This window comes from Diadema antillarum, unplaced genomic scaffold, assembly GCF_040938485.1.
Source record: "Diadema antillarum isolate AM-2024a unplaced genomic scaffold, OU_Dant_1.0 seq00000827_RagTag, whole genome shotgun sequence".
Lineage (NCBI taxonomy): Eukaryota > Metazoa > Echinodermata > Echinoidea > Diadematoida > Diadematidae > Diadema > Diadema antillarum.
Window position 1 is genome coordinate 625,075 of NW_027271704.1, and position 20,294 is coordinate 645,368.

Genomic DNA, 20,294 nt, shown 5'->3' on the forward strand with positions numbered 1-20,294 from the left:
AAATGCGCATTCAATGAATTAGAATGTGCAATTGCGGAATCGGCTGTCAAATCAGTCAATTTGAATGAAGAAAAACGATTTTTAAATGGCCGCATTTTGATGCCTGAGCAAATTCGACGAAAACGAATGCTCGGAATCTGAAAGTGAGTGACAGAACAATGAAATTGGCCTGGAAAACCTACCCTGGCTGTCCAAAGATAGGAACAGGAAAGGATTCGAACCAAGAATCTTCTCTGAACACTGGCTGAAGTGATAAGAGCCTATGCAGTCGTTACACACATTGCAAAAAGTCTGGTGTTAAATATGATACACCGAGCTGGTGTTAAATTTCAGGTGCTCATTTATGGTGTTTGACTTACACCTCCGGGTGTCATTTCAAAATATAAATTTGTTTTTTGAATATTTTCTTAGTTACTTTTCTTCTTGTTGATTTTGAACTTCAACAAGACGATCGGCAGAATTTCCAATAGAGTACTTGATTTTTGAAAAAAAAAGTGTGAACACATTTACACCACAGTAACACCAGTTGGTGTGGTCTCCTATTGAAGCTGGACGGGTGTTATACCATTGACATTAACACCACCAATATCAAATCAACACCATGCGGTGCCATCGTTCAATTAACTAACACCAGCGCAGTGTCAAAAATATCACCTGCTACAGTGTCAAATCAGCACCACGAAGTGCTAGTAAACACTTTTTAACACCATCACAACATACTTTCTGTACATGTGTGTGTTGTCCTCCTCTACTGACATTTGGTCGGTGTTAGATTTAACACCCACGGTGCTAAATCTCACACCAATGTTTGTGCAGTGCAACATTATATTCTGTTTGATTGTTTGAAGGTATTATACTAAACTGTGCGCTGCAGGGGTCTGAGAATCAGTCTACCATATTTACATAGAGATCAATGCCTATATAATGTGCTCTGTTTGCCAAGCATGAAGGTGAATGCTAAAACTCCTTATAAGGGCTTTTTACACTTGTGTTTCTTAACCCCGGACTTTCTCTGACCCAGGACTATCGTTAGTCCCGTACCAATTTTTTCAGCTTTTTACACTCGCCAATTAGTCCCGTACTATCTCTTGTCCGGGGCTAAGGAGAAAACTGACCTTTTTACACTCGTATTTCTTAGCCCCGGACTTTCCAAACCACATGAATATTCATAATTACGCTGGGCACTGTACACGTACACGCACGCACCGGCAGCACTTGATTACCTCGTTTCTGATTGGTCAGTGAGGGTCGGACTTCGTCTCCGTCGCTTAGCCCAGGATTATTTTTTCGTTCTGTTTACACTCACTTGCTTGGCACCGCAATTGCGGTGCTAACCCCTGCTATTTTGCAGGGCCAGATAGTACCGTACTATCGGTGGGGCTAGCCCACTTTGGCAAAAACGAGTGTAAACAGAAAGTGGGCTAAGGATAGTCCCGTACCAACGGTGGGGCTAAGGCCCCCCCTTAGCCCCACCGATAGTCCGGGGCTAAGCAAAAATTTACAAGTGTAAAAAGCCCTATAGTGATTTCAGCAGAGCGTGAGACTTGTCGATATCTGTCACATCAATCAATGCCAAGTAACCTTACTGACAATATGAATACATGGGAGTCTGCAGTGTACCTTATTCACATAATAAGTAAATATCAATTGATTCATATAACTATAGAAAGATAGAGTTACAACCTCACACGTGCGTGGGATATGTAATCATTCCTGAACATCCTATTCTACAAAACAAATCAAACCAAAAATCTTTTTTTTTTCATATTGAAAACTTTCGGTCATCTGCGAAGCCGCGCTTCCGCGCGAACGCTACAACACGTAAAACGGGTCAAAAATCGACGCATTTTTCCACAAAATCTGCCATAACTTTTAAACTATTTAAGAAGCAAACTTGGGGCGCCCGGATTCTGAATGTAGACACTTTAGGGATTATTTATGTGTTTATATCATTATTGTAACATTTGTAGTCGTGACGCAAATTTGATCAGAAAAGTACCTTATGAGTAGATTTGTCTATGGCGAACAGTCCAAATTTGACGAATTTGAGCATATTTTGCCGTCTTGCAATTCTTCCACACGGGATATCTCGAGAACGGAAAGTCGCACGAACTTGGGGCGCACGGTTTTAGAAAGTAGAGATTCTGCCCATTTTTGTGATATAAGAATCTTGTTCATTGGTTGAGCAGTCCTGACGCAAATAAGCAGTAAAGCTAGACTACCCAGTCACAATTGCTGTCATAGGGAACGTGTACAATCCACACAGAGCTATTACGTGACGAGACTACCAACGAAAATTTGAGCCGTTGACCTTCACTGTCTGCCGTCGTCAGCAGTGTGAATTCCTGTGATTTCAAGCTTTTGTTTCTCGCTAAATATCATTTTCAATGCAATAACAAGATACAGTTGTATGTGAGACATTATCTAGATACGTAGCAGCCTTATGAGCAACATAACTGCTAAGTTTGGGAGCAAAAACAACCAAATATATTTCACATTCCTTCTCATTTTTCGATGATGGCTCTAGTCGGACTGGTGCATTTTCTTCGGAGGTGGTAATAACGTAAGTAGGTGCAACGGTCGCTTGCCACCTGCTGTCTGCAATCGGGTGCTTATATACACGTGTTGTGCACAGGTAATCAACTGAAATAATGTTGTGAAGGAGTGATAAGGTCCTAGATTATATCTCAACTGTAGATTTAACCCGATTTCTGCCGCCTACACACAACACACTACGCGTGAAATTATGTGAACATGATGTCCCTCCACGCACGGTGCTGCAGGCCACCCCCATTAATGTGTCGACTAGCCACTCGCCCCACACGCACTCACTTTCTCCAGCGTCTGCTACGTCGGATTTTCTGCGTGAATTAGGGCGAAAGTTTTCAATATGAAATATTCGACATAGGTCTAGTTATACTTCATTAAAACCATTAATCTCCAGTATAATGGTGGATATACGTGAGAGAAGTGTGTCTTGGGTGTATTCTGGTGAAGTACCACTGTCTGATTTTTGAATGCTTATTGAGCGCACGTGTTTGATTTAAACCAATCAATTTAATATACGCATGCGGATCGAACTGTTGTATAGTGCAAACTGCACCTTTTGTTGAATATTATGTGCAACAACTTACCCTGATGATTTTTTTTTTAAATTCAGTTATCTTTTGTTACCTATACAGGAAGTCAGATTTATAATGCCATGTGACTTTTGTACCTATAAAGTTTATTTGCAAAGATAAAATGAGCAACGTGCTTATTCAAATTTTAAAAGCTACCCTTGACTTGCATATGAGCATTTAGCTTGGTGAAAAACTACTGTTATGTTGCATGATTTACCGACATTTAGATCCCCCATGTATTGCTATATATTTATTTTGTATTCAATTTCATTTATTTGAATGAGAGGTAAACTCGCATTGTTGTGAAGAGTGAACTGAATGTCTGATCCCCCTTATTCATGGCAAACATCGTTGATGTGAACGTAGGTCATTTATGTTTTTAGTTTAAAAAACGGTGTAGCATATCCCATCAGAATCCAAATAGGCCTAGTAATATAAAATGTTAGTGCACAAACGTGCACTCACAATCACAGTCAGAGAGACATACACAAGGTTATACACATGCGCATTCACGAATATGCACACATACAGACAGATGGACATTACATTATTTATTAACAGTATCTGATCTGCCTTTCATCCGATTTATGCATATTGAATTAGTATGTATATACTGTACAATTTCCCAACAGCGATGGAAGTTGTTAACAAATCTTATGTCCATTAATTTCCTAACCCTATGCTGTTCATGTTTGCTTGACTGACAATGTTTTTATTGGTTGCTATGTGATAGACGAGATATAATATTCTCAAAGAGAAAATGAAATGAATTTCTGTTTAATTGTTTGCTTAATAGACCTCAAAATGTAAAATTTGTAACCACGAAAGACCTGGTCTCCTTTACTGTCATGTATACATGCATACATCATACACACATACATACATACATACATACATACATACATTACATACATACATACCATGATACATACATACAATCATCACAACATACTTGAAGGGGTGTTATAGTATTGGTGAAGATGAGGGTTGGGCTTTTAACTTTTTTTGCAAAATATATTAAGAACCACTTGGTGAAATATAGTGCAGAGCATACCATTCTAAGAGGAATTCAAAATTTATTTGATGAAAACCGGTTTTAGAAAAGCTGAGACATCCAAAAACAAAGTAAAACAAAGTGATCGATCGTAATAATTAGGTGGGTCACATGCACCTTTTATTTGGGTTGCTGTGTTTGGGGTATCTCAGCCATTTCAAAACCAATTTCAATCAAATAAACATTGAATTCCTCTTGGAAGTACGTGCTCTTTCATATTTCAAAAGCGGTTTCTCATTATCTCACCCCAAAACGGTAGAAACCTGAAGTCAGGTCTCAACCAAAACTATACGATCGATCCCTTTAACCACAACTTTCTTTGAATATGTTGATTTGAATATGTTGATGTGCAACAGTTGAGTTGGGAAGAGATCTTTTTTGGTATAGAGCTACCAGATAAAGGAAAAGCTCAGTTAGTTAACCATGTTATAATTTTGGTGAAGAAATTGCCTTTTTTAGGAAGGAAAAATAAGACACCCCCAACGGAATTTTTCATTAAAAGGTCTATAGAGCAGGATAGGTTAGAAGAAGAAAAATTAGCAGTTATACGTAATACGTTGTCAATACATTTACAAAAGTGGGAAAACTGGAAAAAGAATTGAGAATTTGCTTTGCGTTTATTTAACGGAGTATGGTCTGCCGTACATCCACCAGGAAATGCCTTTTCCACGCACTCGTATTAAATGTTATAATGTAAGTCAGGACACACAGGTTTCAGTTGCTTTTGAGGTTTTGTTGTGATGGGGGTTTTGGAAGGGGGAGGGGGGATGGGGTGGGGTAGTAAGAGGGAGAATGGACGGGGGTATTGAGTAGTGGGGGGGGGGGGTGGCGAGGGGGGTTGTTTTGTTTTGTTTTTTAACAAAAAACTTCAATCAATGGATATTGATATTTTAGGTTGGATTGTATGAAAGCTGAAAAGAAATTATTTTTGGGGCAAGTGATTCAGTTAATAGAATTTATTATGTAATGAAAGAAAAAAATTGTTAAGAGATTGAGGAATTAATAATGTAAAACTAGAAAAGAAGAGATGTTTATATATGGATTGTGTATATTGATTGTGAAAAAAATGTACCAGAGTGTATCAAAACATGTTAAATCAATGTTAAGTTTTGATATCAGTTTTGCATCCATTGATGAAAAGGACTATAAAATTGGTCCGGAGATTTCTGTATCAATTTATTTGTATATTATGTTTCCATTGATGAAGAATAAAATATTCTTTAAAACAAACAAAAAAAACAACCTAGGCCTACTTAGCTATTGTTGTCGTACATCGCATACATGTATACACACATACATAAACACGCACACACATTAATACACTCATACACATGCACATACATACATACAATAACATACATACATACATACATACAAGCATTCATGCATATCATGTGAATACACGATTGTCTGCAAACAACAAACAGCATTACATTTCTGGATAACGTTTCTGCGGTTTATCCGATCTTGTGCGTCACACTGCCCGTTCATTGATGCGTGCACACGCCAGTCAGCATAGCTCCATGGACTGGGACGTATACATCCCGGTATTCATGCAGTCAGTGGTCAGAGGTACATTGTGCGTTCAATGGGGTGATTATTCTTTCCCCTGGTGTCTCAACTCACGGAAGTAGAAGACACCAGCAAGATCTGACGTGGGACTTGAAAAGTTTAAACCAATTGTGTGACGTGATTAGACAGCGAGCTAGCCATCGGAAGAGTTAGCTAATCGATTGTCTCCTTCAACAGACGCCTGACTTAAGATATACCTCGAATGGCAGGGAAATTACCTTTTGCCATTCTATTTCATCGAGGATTACCGTTAAAAACGACGTAAAATGCATGCATGGTTTGTACACGAAGAAGATCTGTCTTGCCATCTGCTTCGAGAAAGACATCTCGAAAAAATGAGAGACTTGAAGTTGATGATTTGGTGACTGTGAGACAGAAACAATGGGATGTGCAGATTCTATTCTCTCTGCGGTTGCATCACGACATAACGAGATTGCCACTACTCAGAATGACACAGGTAAGAATGTGGACATGATAGAAATGAATGGCAGATTCTTCGGCTTTTTATTCCACCTGATCTTGATCTTGGTCTCTCCTCGATAATTCACATAATCCACACAGCCTATATACTTAGGAGCAGAATTGTAAAGGCGCGTGTACAACAGAAAACATTTCTATCTGAAATGGCTGTAAGTTCAACACTAGTAATTAAATCTCTCGATACAATATCGCATGCGTGACTCTGCCGTTCTTCGCCTATAATTTGATAATACGTATCATGATTTCCAGTTGACGGTTAAACAAACCGGAGATTTGCTGTGAACACTCTTAAACACAAATCATGTACTAAGTATCTATAGGATACAATTAGACGGTGTTTTTTTTTTTTTGGTGGGGGGGGGGGGGGAGGATAGAATTAGACGCATAGTATCATTTTCTAAATATATATGTTTATAGTTCAAAAGGAACTGATGATAACGAGTCGTTTTAAAAGTAGATTGCTCACAATACTATGAATATATTAGGATTTTTCTAGATTCACAGTACATCAAATTCTGTGGCGTGAAATACACGATGTGTTCTGTATACATACTAAAAAGTGTTTCTATACATAAATCAGTAATGCCGCTCATCGTGAGATGCGTTTTATTCCTTGCTCCTAGCAGCTCATGCCGCCTTTTATAGGAGCTCTAAATTTTTAAACCATAGTTCATGGCTGGGCTATGGTGAACTGTGAGAACGAGGCAGCATTCAATTACAGTGCAAGATTCTTCTCTACTAATTCTTCTCGTGTTGGGCCTACAAGGTCGTTGAAGTGCTTTGGTGGAGGTGTCTGTAGCTCCTGCAGACAACTTCTATAGTCATTATTGCCAATTTTACAGAACAATGCATGAATCTTAGCTTTACCAGCCATGTACAAATGCATCGATATCGCCATTTTGACGTACGTTACCATTCAGCGCGATGAACTCGAAGTAAAATATCTACTAGCTTTCGCACCGTTGCCAGGAAACGGTGAAACGGTGCCGTCAAGACCGCTGTATAAAAAGTGCGCTATTTATCATGTGGCTCGTAGTCTGCAACGCAGTGCAGCACAGTGCAGCAAAGGTCACCCATGGGCTGCACAGGTCATGCGTGAGTAGGGAAGAATAGGCGAAATAAGCGAGATAATGTAGATTGACGCCCATTGTTTGATTCAGTTGTCTGTATATCATTTGTTTTTGCGCCGTGTCGAATATCAAAATGCATAATATTCTATAAAAGATTATTTTGTATTTTGCAAATCCTCCCCGATTTAGCAACTGAACACACTAAATAGCCTACAAGAATGTCACCTTATAGCTCACTCATTACAGCTGTTATATGAGATTTGATCAGTGATGTTTGGATTTCTTCTTAAAGTAAAGTATCACTGAAAGGAGATCCTACTAAGATTTGTGTGAGCTAGTCAATTGGATTTTTTTCTTAAGTTATCACAACGATCCTTAATCTTCGCTGAAAATATGCAAGTGGCGGGCTCTTTCGTGAAAACGTTCGAAGCTTAAAGATTTCACGTCTAATGTGTTACACTCGTGGTGTCGCAGATAAGGTCCTGAAGGTCTGGGTTTCGAATCCTGTCCCTTTTGTTCTTTCTTGGACAAGATATTTCATCCACATCATGCATGATACCCATCTCTGATTATATGAATAGATATACACTGTGTCACTGCTGCATGCTTGTATGGGGGTAGAATATGAGAGAATAATAATAAGGCCATCTTCAGATAGAACAGGACACTAAAGAGGCTACCTTCTGGAGATTTTTTGTTGTTGATAAAGAACATATTGTCAGTGTTATTACTGGTATGATTATTATCATGATTCAATATCATTGTCATCATTATATAACCATTATCATCTTAGCATAAATAATTGTCTTTGATTTGCAGCGCAACCGATGAATGTCAAAGTGGAAAAGATGGGAAGAGAAGAAGCGAAGTTGAGAAGACAGAGAATGGTTGCTGAGCGACATGCCAAGAACCAATCCATGGCAAAGGTACGTTTGTTATATACATCTATCTATCCATCTATCTATCTATCTATCTATCTATCTATCTATCTATCTATCGATATCTCTATCTATCTCTATCTATCTATCCATCTATCTTTATCTCTATCTATCTCTATCTATCTATCTATCTATCTATCTTTATCTCTATCTATCTATCTATCTATCTATCTATCTATCTATCTATCTATCTATCTATCTTTATCTCTATCTACCTATCTATCTATCTATATCTGTCTATCCATAGGCCCTTTACATGTATTATGTGTGTGTATAGAGTCAAGTTACATCTTCATATTATTATATACCCTTTCTAGGACATCTGTTCTCTTAATGCATGGTGAAATACTGAATGATTACGGGGCTTTAGTATTGTCACTTATAAGTCCGATGTTTTCATTTTCCACACTCTTTTCACTAGGACCGTAATAAAGTTGACGTCATTAACACTTTCGCCAGTATTTTAATCATTGACATTGTCGTCGCTTTTGTTACAATCCTTACCCCGCCATTATTAGGCCTACTGTAATGATATTGTTTTAATCATCGTCGTTGCGCCGCTATACAGTTTATGGCAGTTTAAACTTTTTTCTACTAACATGACTAGCAAATCTATTACATAACAAGCACATAGCGGTCGTGAAACTGATGAGCTACCTTTTGTTCAACACAACCAATCAATTAATGTTCGAGTAATGACAGGACAAGATACAAAAACTTTTATTGGATTACTATAGACCTGTATCGATTCCCAAACAGCCAAAACAAGTGAAACAGTACGGTGGTTTTAAACTTGTTTTTAGCATATTCCCATTCATGTGTCCCACCTGCGATGACATCTTGACTTTGAAGCTGACCGCATCAATTTTTTTTCTTTCTTTTTTCCGCGCTTGTAAATTGTTCATGTAGGCGATATCCGACCAGGCCATGGCGGAGAGAGAACGACTTTCGTGGAGGTCTTGGCCGTCTGAGACAAACGGCTACGTGGCTACACCCACGGTCTCCATTTCAGTACGAGGGTCCGACGGTAAGCAAAAAATAATTACAACAGGGATAAGAAACTCTGTGATACATGAGATAAAGTCAGTCGTTGTTTACACACACTTTATCAACCTGCTTTCTCATTACAACTGTACTGACAGCTACACTATAGTCGAATGGGAATGACGCTACAACAAGTACAGGGTAGAATATGACAAGAAAGTCGTTAAACCAGTTTGCGAAATGTAGAGTATGAATAAACATCATTGCATTCATTCCATCCAAATCATAAATCATTATGATTTTGATTAACCAATGGTAGCTCGAACCATGTTGATGGCAATCAATAGTAATTGAGTTTTTATTCATTTGATAGTGATTTTTGTTGCTTTTTATATATATGACCCGCAATGATTTTAGTCTCAAGAAACTTGGTCTAAAATCTGTCATGACAGTTCCATCAGGAGTAAATACAAACAACATACATGCGTTGCATAAGAGAACATCAAAAACTTCGAGCCAGATCTTTGGTGTTCATCATCAGAAAACCCCTTACCTGTGATCGACACAATTACTGTCGATTGCCTGGAAGGTATTGCATAAACCCTCCACTTGATCAATTACCTGTACGTACGGTATTTGTTTTGAACATACGATAGGTGTTGATTAAAATGTCAGACAGAAATCGGTATACACACCTTTGTGGTAACCAGTTTTCATTAATGAGTAAGCTCCAGTTTGAAACTCGATCACTGACAGTGATAGCAGGGAATTTGTCTATTCCTTGAATACATAGAACGATGCACTAGTTAATTGGAAACAATTGGATTATTTGATGCGAAAGAAATCTCGTCACGATAAAGTTTCATAACACATCATATAAGAGATTTACTTTTTAAAGAAGAACGTTGTTTTATAGGAAATTGCTAACATTATTGTTTAAAAAGACACCGTTTTGAAAATAATGCGAAAGAAGAAATCAATGACCTCTAGAAGTGAAATTATGATTTATATGATCCAAGCCATGGGTGTCAAACAAATATGTCTCACTTTAATGTCATATTGTAATATTGTAATGTCATATTATTGTACTTTTTAGCATTCATGCTTTAAATATTTGGACTGGCGACTTCGAGCAATCTTGAGTCAATTATTGTGCTAGTCTTAACGACATGATATTGCTGAACGATATTCTTGTCACAATGTACAGTAAAGTCATTTTAACGAGAATTACTAACTTAACTTGGATTTGGAAGGACACTCAGTACAGTAGTTTTCTACGTGCAGTCTAAGATTAATGAAACATTTTGAATGCAGTTTGTTAATGTAGTGGGAAGTATAATGGGAATGTTTCGTGGACTAAAGAGACACGACAAAAAGGTCAAGTAGACGGTATAATGACTAACACCACATCGACACATCCTGATCAGAAAAGTAATCTCGTATTTCTGCCTCTTAAGGTTTTAATGAGACCATCATTTCTCTATACTACGGGGGGGGGGGGGGGGGCATAGGGCGCGAGCGCTACTTTTATGTTTGTTAAAACAAAAGAAATAAAAAGAAAATAATGGGGGGGGGGGGGGGCGTGTGGCCCCCTGTATGGAATTCCTGGATCCGATACTGTATACTCCCATTGATACTCCTCTCATTGTTACTCTAGATTTCAAGCATAATAAATAGCGATGACAGCAGATTATAATGTCGCAATCGTAACCATCGAAACTTTCTTGAGAGCCTTAATGAAGAAATCTAGAATACTGAGATAATATCTCTGTATTCTAGATTACTTCATTACTTCATTACTTATCATCTTCAGAGGCAAATAACAGTTGTCACATGAGTAAACGTTCTAGTTAGAATTGAAACCAAAATCTGACAGAGAAGTGACCAAGTATTAATGTTTGAAAGTTTCTTGTTTAATAAAAGAAATTGTGCAGGGCATCGTCAACGAGATTTCGGAAACTCTTTATGAACAATGAAGTGCTGACTGAATGAGGCCAGTGCGCATGCGGGCTTTGCATATAAATACAATGCGAACCGATTCTGATTATGAAATTGTACTACACTGTATCATGTAATGATGTAGACGTGACTTGTATTAGTTATTGGGCAGTATGTTTCTATTTGGAATATTGATTCGTTCGTCATTTGGAAACAGAACAGCCACCCATGACCGATAACACGACTACTCATGTAACTATGCGATCACTCTCCCCCATTCTCTCTCCTTTCTTTCTTTTTCTTTTTACTTCAGTTTCCTGATGACCATTCGTCTCGCCATGTATTTTATGCTCCTAATCGATTTCTGTAAATTGGCCGATCTCAAATCAGACAAATATTACAATCAGGTAGAGACGCAATCTTTTTTCTACTGCGTATACATGGTCGTTGTGCTGGTTTTATTACTTTCCAATCAATATTTCCCGTCGAACAGTGTTTCTTCTTGTCTGCGTATAATCACATAATATAAAGTGGTATCAATAAGGAAAAGTCCGTTCCCGTTCATAAATATTTTTAAGAAAATGTTCATTTCATGATTGGCCTATCATTTTGATAATCATCAAGCCAGGTCGATATTTTATACTATGACGAGTAAGAATGGAAGACAAGCATTGCATCAAATATAGCTGTATCCCGCTGGTTTATTCATTTGCGCTTTGGGAGGGATTGATATCGATTTTTTTTTTTTTTATTTTTCACTGTATTGACACCATGAACACGTGATCTGCTGGTTTGGCACTGTTAAAAAAAGAAAAAAAAACTCTAGTCAAAGGACAACCTCTCGCACAAGTGCATACAAACTGTGCTCCTATCTTTTTAAACTTATTTCATTTTTCAAGGACTGGGGTATTCTACAGACAAAGATACATGCAATCGATTTTTCGCGAACTTCTGCTACGACGCTATTTATACACAAGCATGCATAATAGACGGCTTTGTAGGTTTGAAGATTCGAAATGCCCTGTTTGGAGCAATGTCGCTTGAATCTGACAGTAGTGCAGTGGGTATAGTGTACCAGGGCCCGTTTTATCAAAAGATTTAATCGATTGCAAATTCCCTTACCACAGATTTATGATAGAAATCAACTATAGTCAATTATACTGTAACTCTTCATGAAACATCGCCCTGGAATACCGAAATCTCAGTCTTGAGGACCTACTGAGTTTCCCTTCATGACAATAATTATTGTTCAAGCACTGAGGTGACTCCAATCCAACTGGGAAACAGACTAAAATCACGGTCTACACTTTGCTGTCCGACTCTCACAAAGAGGCCCAATAGAATAAAAATATGACTATTGGAAGTTGGGAAAATAATGCGAGCAGCCAAGATCACACTGAAAATAGAAGTGAAGATGTCAGTATGACAGTTTGAGAAGCTGGGGAGACGTCAAATATATAGGGGGATGAAATAAGAATAAAGCATTATCCATGAAGAGCTCGCTTCCAAAAGGCACTAGCCATTTTTCGGTGGATTTAGCGCCTTTTGGAAGCAAGCTCTTGAACTATAGATAAATAAAACTGATATGGATTGCACTAAGAATGAATAGAAACGTTTAGGAATACATCTAATTATGATCGATAATAAATTCATGAGGAAATGCTTTGGATAGATTTTGAGTAAAGCAAAGAGTGAAGGCAAAATACTCTATAAGTACGTGTATTATACACCGTACAAATCGTGAGTCATAAGCTAGGTGCACTACCTAACCCAACCAAACAACGTGTAGACTCTGACATCATTCGGTATTTTACAGGTCCTAACCTTTGACCAAAATTCGTGGGAACTGTGTTCATCTCGGGGTTAGGTTTGAAGACCAAATACCAAAGATGTTCAGACTCTTCCTGACTCCAAACACTATACCACCACCTTCACAGCATAGACACAAACAGGGGACGTTGATTTCTAGAGAGAAATAGCGTGAAAGAGTGTGGAAAGGAAATGGCTGCGATCAGATAAATGTGACACTATTGCAGCCGAGAAGAAAGAACGAAGCCCTTAAAATATGCATGTCTAAGTAACATGACTGTTTTATATCTTATTGTATAATGGTATTTACAGTCTCCCTTTCGTCGGTTTTTATAACTTTTCCTTATTGTAACCCAACAACTTGGTATACTGGAATGTTATCTAGATGAGCATACCTTACCATTCCGAGCAGATATTAGACATACGTGTTTATAGTGCTCTTTGTCTCCGTGTTGTGTCATTGTCTTACGATAACGGAACGTACTACGCCAAATCATACACTATGAACTAGCTGTAATTGTCGGCTCGGGATTTAGAAGGCAAAGGAAGGTAAAACCTTAATTTCATCACTGCTGTAAAACGTCAAGACACCACACTGTAAACACAAATATTGTTAAGGAATTTGAGCAGGGCCTATGTACAATATCACTTGTATTTTCCACAAACGAGAAATATTAAACTGATGTAAATAATAGGCCCTATGTGGAGCGTCCTGACGGGTATAGTAAGTAAACAGTTTCAGTTCGCTGAACTGCGACGTGTGAGAAAATGACTCTTAAATGCACCTGACTGTAGATCGTTCTTCAGGTAATGAAATATGAACTGTGTTAGAAATGCAATATAACACGCCGAAATTCAATTAGAGCCTATATGCCTACATGTTGGCATCAGGTTAAGCCTATCAAACCGTGTGTGTGTATAAGGCAGTCATACTTTGCCTTTGAGATCTGGTAGTGTTAACAAAAACACATCATCATGAATATCATTATTCGCGAACAGCCCAAGCCCCCATGCATGGTTAACGACGGGGCGCATATTGATTTATCATAATCATTTTGATCGTTTGAGCTTGAGCATGACACAATGGATAAAGAAATTAGTGAAGCGATGATATCCGTGTCGTACATAGCAACGGCTATAAACTGCTGGCTCGTCTATTCAGTAGATGAAAACTGGAGTCATAATGACGAATCAATCCAACTTTTGTCTGCGGGCAAACAGTGATGGGGAATGAATGGGCTTAACTTGCTGATCGACCCTGAGATGATATACGGACATCTGAATTAACGTCCCTTGTATCATGTAACACATTCAGTGCGTAGGTTATTGGCTTGTCAAATTCTCTAGGAAAGAGAAAAATAATGACGAAGTGCTTGAAGCCATTTCAAAAGGCAACTATCAATTCGGACATTACTTGTTTACTGACACACTACACAAAATAATAACAAAAAAAAAAACAAACAAACACAGAAACGAACAAACCCAAACAACTATCGAAACTGTTTTCTGTAGTGGATTCTTAAATACAGTATTTATGTTTGTGACTTTCGAAGCCCTGTAGTGTGGCACGATTTACCCAATTATTGCTTCTCTCCTTTCTTCTCTTGCTCTACCTTTTCCTTAACTCTATTTCCATTCTTTGTATTACTATCATTATCTTCACACTGCCACTGTGTGTGCTTTCCTATCATGTCTATTATTGTGATGGAGTGGATCGAAGAAGGACATTCCCACTATTTCTTTTCACTACTCCTATGCAAGGAATATATCATTGAAGTTTACTTTCAGCCTTTTCATCCCTATTGCCACTATCTTACCCTAGTATAGTTATCATCATCATCAGCAGTAGACCTACCGTTTGATACAAATAGCAGTTAGAGATTATCTTTAAAAGACATTTTGTAGACTCAAAGATGATAATAAAAATGTACACTTTCGCCTGCTGCCTGTGTGGTGTCTTAAACACCAATCGAAATGAATCACATAGCAAACGCCATTATTATCTCTTTACAGTATTTTTTTTTTCTGGTTTGCAGTAGGAACATAAAAAAAAGGGATTTCCCCTTCTAGTCTCCCAGCCACGCCTTACTGATCCATCGCGCTCTATACAATAATGAAGCCAAGGTTACACTCGGTATACTGGATGACCGCAGTGTGGGCTACTCTATATAGTCTGACCACGAAGATGCACACAGGGAAGTGGACAGCAGAAAAAACAATACTATTCACACAATACGCAATGTGGGTTATAGTAATATATCATGGAGCTACATGCAGCACCATTGTTACATCGTATCAATGGAGACACTAATTGTGGATCTTCCAGAGATAAACATTGCGTCATTTTTTCATTCAATGGTCATCTCTTCTATTCCCACACACGCGTACTCACTCACATACACACATCCTATCTAGCCTACCCTCACACACATATCTTCAAGAGTTAACTAAAGCAAATAAAAACACAGATAATCCCAAAGACCAATTGAAACAAGGGCCACAATTTCAACAGCTACTGAATCACGCAATATGCAACATTTTTATCTCTCCTTTTCTTCTATCACTATGTGCTTCTCGTATGATAATGAAAGAACACATACATAGCTATGTTATCATAAAATCATTAATTGATTTCTGCTCATTAGAAGCTGAGATTTGTGGAGATTTTCCGGTCGCAAGGCCGAAGGATTATACCCACAACTACGGGAGTACGACCATTTTAAAACTAGACTATAGTTCATAATGTATAAGATATTTAGACTACAATTTTTTGAGAGTATCCATTATTACCTTGCGTACTTATAATAGATATGATACGAAAACGTTTCATTCGTGACAGACTGAAACTAGTCACGTGTTCTCACAACCAAGCCAGAGGAATACTCTCAGCCGGATCATTTTCATCTTCCCGACAAAGGGCAAATATTCTTGAAGTTGAATTATATTTTGTACGTATATATCATTGTTTAGGTTCTGTTTCAAGCTATCATGGAAAGAAGACAACTAATTCACTTTGATAAAGGAAATGTCCACACTCATCGTTCCTTCTCTCAGTGTATAGCCTACTGTATATGTATAGATGGGTGCTGTTCGTTATTCCGAAGGTTCGTTATTACGAAGGTTTGTTATTTCGAAGGTTCGTTAATCCGAAACACACAAATTCCCTATACCCAGAGGTTCGTTAATCCGAAAATGAAAAAGGGTTCGTTACTCCGAATATTTGTGGCGTTATTCCGTAGGTTCGTTATTCCGTAGGATCGTTAATCAGAAAGTGAAGTAGGGTTCGCTATTCCGAAGGCTCGTTTATCCGAAAATGAAATAGGGTTCGTTATTCCGAAGGTTCGTTGATCCGAAATGAAATAGGGTCCTTAACGAACCTTCGGAGTAACGAGCTTTGTTTCATTTTCGGATTAACGAACCTTCGGAATAACGAACCTTCGAAATAACGAACCTTCGGAATAACGAACTGTAACCGTATAATTGCCATGAATGTAAGTACGTGTGTATAGAAAGTAGATTAACAATGATTCATTTACTAATCTCACGTTTTCATAGAAAATTATGGGCGACACAATGTATAATATTCATTTTAACCTAGTGAGTTTCATTATAACATGACATTGTATTTTTTTTTTTATTTCGTCTAGGAACCGGAAGTCCAGACAATAATTTCAATTCAGCATCTTCTCAAGTTTTGGGTGCCTTTCCAGACGAGACATCGCCTGAAGATGTACATACAAAGGATATGGAAAGAAGGACGATTGAATTGCCAAACCAGGTATCGGAAGAGTTGGAGTTACATGCCAATCACGGGGCTAGCTTACCACCCCTTGGGGTAATCAAAGACGTCGAGAGTGATGAGAAAACAGTAGACTCGTCGCATTTTATTGGTCACCGGAGTAACCACGAGAATGACTCGGGGAGTGAATCAAACAAGACTAGTGGGTGTGGTCGTGTCGATACATCGATTGGCGACCCTATCGATAAGAAAGAACATCAAGGTAACATGAGGAGACCAGCAGACGCCACTGAAAACCCAGACGATGTGAGTCGAACTCAAAGCACAGAGAGACAAGGTGCAAGGAAGGGTCAGGCAAAGGGGAAAAGTAGAGGCAAGAACAAGGCCGTGAAGTTTGAAGATTTGGAAGAAGGAGTCGAGTCTGTGAGAAAGAGTACGAGTCAAGGGAGGTGAAGATGTCAGGGATGGTAACCATGGCGACACCCCAAGAATCCATCTCTCTCTCAGATGTCAGGTTATTTGAAACTTTCTTGCTGCATTCTTATCCGGTAACACTACAACCATGTATGCGCCTACATCGCACGCCTTATACAGTGACTAGGTAGTGAAGGTAACCATGGTTACCGAGTTCATCGCCATTTCTACATGATTTAGGAGTGTTTATATGAGTTGCTGTCCAACGCTGTAAATATATGGCGATTCAAACCTAAAGCACTGTTTACAAAAACAGAGGAAACTAAACAAAACGAAACAATACAAAACAAAACTGTCAGAATACATATTATTAGTGCATAGATGTAATGGTTTCACTACTCGAGATAACTGATAGAGAAAACAATACTATGAAAGTCCCGACAAGGAGACCAGGAGTAATGATCATTTTCAGGTTACAAGGTAAAGCTGCTGAAGATATCATTTTGACATCTGAAGTATTTTTTTTTTTTTTGGGGGGGGGATTTGTCTATCATATTATCTAATATCACGAGGACTGAAACAATAGGAAGTCGGCTGAGACATGATTTTCCACTTATCCAAGTTCATTACAAAAACGAGATTCTACTGACTGGACATGGTCATAGTTATAGCAAGGTTTGTCTGAGAATGATTAACTACAGGATGTCCTGAGTATAACTTCTGAGTGATGTTAGTCAAGGTAATCAAGGCTACCTTCATGAAAAGTTTGGGATAGAATGGACTGAATTGAGGAAAAGTATTTTGTGTTTAACAAAATTGTAATAAGTATAGATACAAACTTAAGAATGTGGTATTGATAGCAACTGTTGCTCTTAGTACATTCGAACACCAACCTCGATCGCCACGGAAGGTGGGTAGGGTGTAACACTTTCACTGTGAAAAAGATACTGGAAACCTCAAAAAATGTCTTAATATTTATAACCGAGTATACATCCAGTGACCTAAACCTGGTTATGCATTCCACACTTATAGAACATGAAATGGCTGTGTAGGCCAACATCTCAGTTACTAATTAGCCATTGGGTAACTTATCACAAAAATCTTGAGTTTGTCAAGGGCTATCTCAGTGTACATGTATTCATTGAATCATGTCTGATGTTATTTTGTGTCATCTTATTCACTTTAAAGGGACATTCCAGACGATTTTCATAATTTCACATCATATAGTACATAAATCGACAACTCCATGTATAGATTGGTGGAATTTATTGAGGTTCTTGAGCAGAGAAACAATACTTTGAAAAACCTTAAACAAATTACACTGAACAAGGATGATGACAAAGGAGGTTCACATATTTCAGAAATGTAGCAGTGTAATTCCATTACCATACCGCTTGCTTGCAAGTTCACCTGTGTATAATCTATGCATGCCTTCTTCTTTTGTTCTGCTTCCTTGAGCCCCAACTCATGCATTCTTATGGTGACTCTGCCATGTCATCATCCTTGTTCATGGCAATTTGTTCTAAATTTTGAAAATATTCTTATTCTTCATCCCAATTATCACAAATTCTGAAACTCTGTCCTCGGTATAACTAATTTATACATGTAGTTGTTCAAATGTGAAAATCTGAAAATCATCCGGAGGTCTACTTTAAGTTAGACATGTGCAGGTTTGGAAATAATTCAAAATGTTGAAACCTCGTAATTATGGATCTGTAACAGACTGGATTTTATATAACTAATAACAGTAGGCACTCCACATCATGATTAAAAGGGTACAGCCGGTCGCCTAGTGGCCAAGAAGTCCCTTCTCGTATTCCTCAGCATATACATCATATGATTATGCAGATACCCATGAAGTGCGAAAACAAGGATTCACACACATTTTGTAGTCTGCGACATCGTCTCGCACTCGGTCGAAGTCCGCAAAATCTAAAGGCTTATTAATACCTTGATAGACAAAGAGTACGTCGGACTGTAACTTGACGGACATAGGGTTTAGACCCATATCCGTGTTTGCTAAATTAATGGTCCTTGTGTACACGGACAACTAAACGTGATCGAACGATAACCGTGACACGTCAACCCCGAGTGAAATGAGTAATGATTAACTTGTTGACTTAGATAATACCAACTTGCCTCAATAATCTCTGGTTGATAGGACTACACGGAATGCTAAAACCAGAGAGGTGAACTTTCTGCTAAACATTGATAATTATGCAAACGTGTACTAGAAAATCGTGGTAAATCCGCCATGTGTTTGTGTTTTTCAATATTGTCATTATGATTTTTTTTTTCTGTCGAGGAACAAGAGTGATGAGACCAGAAATACACCTGTCAGAATTTGAGATAATAATTTGAAGTTGATATTTTAGAGTCTGCATACCCCTCTTGAACACGTATCTAGACACATATTACAATATTTACACTACAATCAAAATTTCGTGTTCACGTTCACAAATTATCATCCAAAGTAACCTTTGGCTGAGTCAGAGGAACTGCCCCCCCCCCCCCCCCCCACACACACACACACCGACTTTAAGGCTTGTTAAAAAATAGATAAATAATAAATAAAAAATTCGCCCATTTGATTTAGCTATATGTTCATGCCAAAAAAAAAACAAACATTATTATTGTTTGTGATTTGTGTATAGAAATACAGAAATACCCCATTACTGGTATATTTGTGTTTGAATAGGAACGGTGTCTTAAATCTTCTTCTCATTTGGATTATACAATATTTTTTTCTTAATCATCATCAGTTCTCAGGTACACTCTGATTATAAACAAGGAAAACCGAGAAGAGAGGAATATTTGTGGAACAATAATAAAAGTTTGAGATCTTGTCAGAAACCTAAAGTGACAGAACACACTGTAAGAATGTGATCAGTAAATCATTAAAAAAAACCCAAAACATTAGCTTCAATCAATGTATGCAATGGATTATTTTGTCCTACACCTTTCGAATTTTCAGCATTCGGTAAATAGAATGTAAGATAGATATACAATTGGCACAGACCAGTATGAAAATTAATTTCCTAGCTGACCATTCCTAGACAGTCCACAGAGCTCCTTTTCCATTTTGTAAGAATTTCAGGCAATGTAGGGTCGTTGACGACTTCATTCTTGGATCATAATCACGCAGCTCTTAAAGTGAGTTGAAAAATTGTTGGG

The 20,294-nt window shown here is 38.0% G+C and overlaps 2 protein-coding genes across 2 annotated transcripts in view; one reads left to right on the forward strand and one right to left on the reverse strand.

Moving 5' to 3' along the window:
* Window positions 1-20,294, reverse strand: part of LOC139740030 (uncharacterized) — a 166,165-nt gene that overhangs the window by 99,611 nt on the left and 46,260 nt on the right. The gene's annotated exons all lie outside the window — the stretch shown is intronic.
* LOC139740039 (uncharacterized) lies at window positions 5,748-17,472 on the forward strand. Its single transcript, XM_071650632.1, has 4 exons — window positions 5,748-6,205; window positions 8,118-8,224; window positions 9,146-9,263; window positions 16,615-17,472. The coding sequence occupies exons 1-4, from the start codon at window positions 6,130-6,132 to the stop codon at window positions 17,157-17,159; spliced, it is 846 nt and encodes a 281-aa protein (XP_071506733.1). The 5' UTR covers window positions 5,748-6,129; the 3' UTR covers window positions 17,160-17,472.

Coding starts and splice junctions, on each gene's coding strand:
- LOC139740039 (XM_071650632.1), top strand. CDS start 6,130: ATGGGATGTGCAGATTCTATTCTCTCTGCGGTTGCATCACGACATAAC. Junction 6,206..8,117: donor CACTACTCAGAATGACACAG/GTAAGAATGTGG, acceptor TTTGATTTGCAG/CGCAACCGATGAATGTCAAA. Junction 8,225..9,145: donor AGAACCAATCCATGGCAAAG/GTACGTTTGTTA, acceptor TTGTTCATGTAG/GCGATATCCGACCAGGCCAT.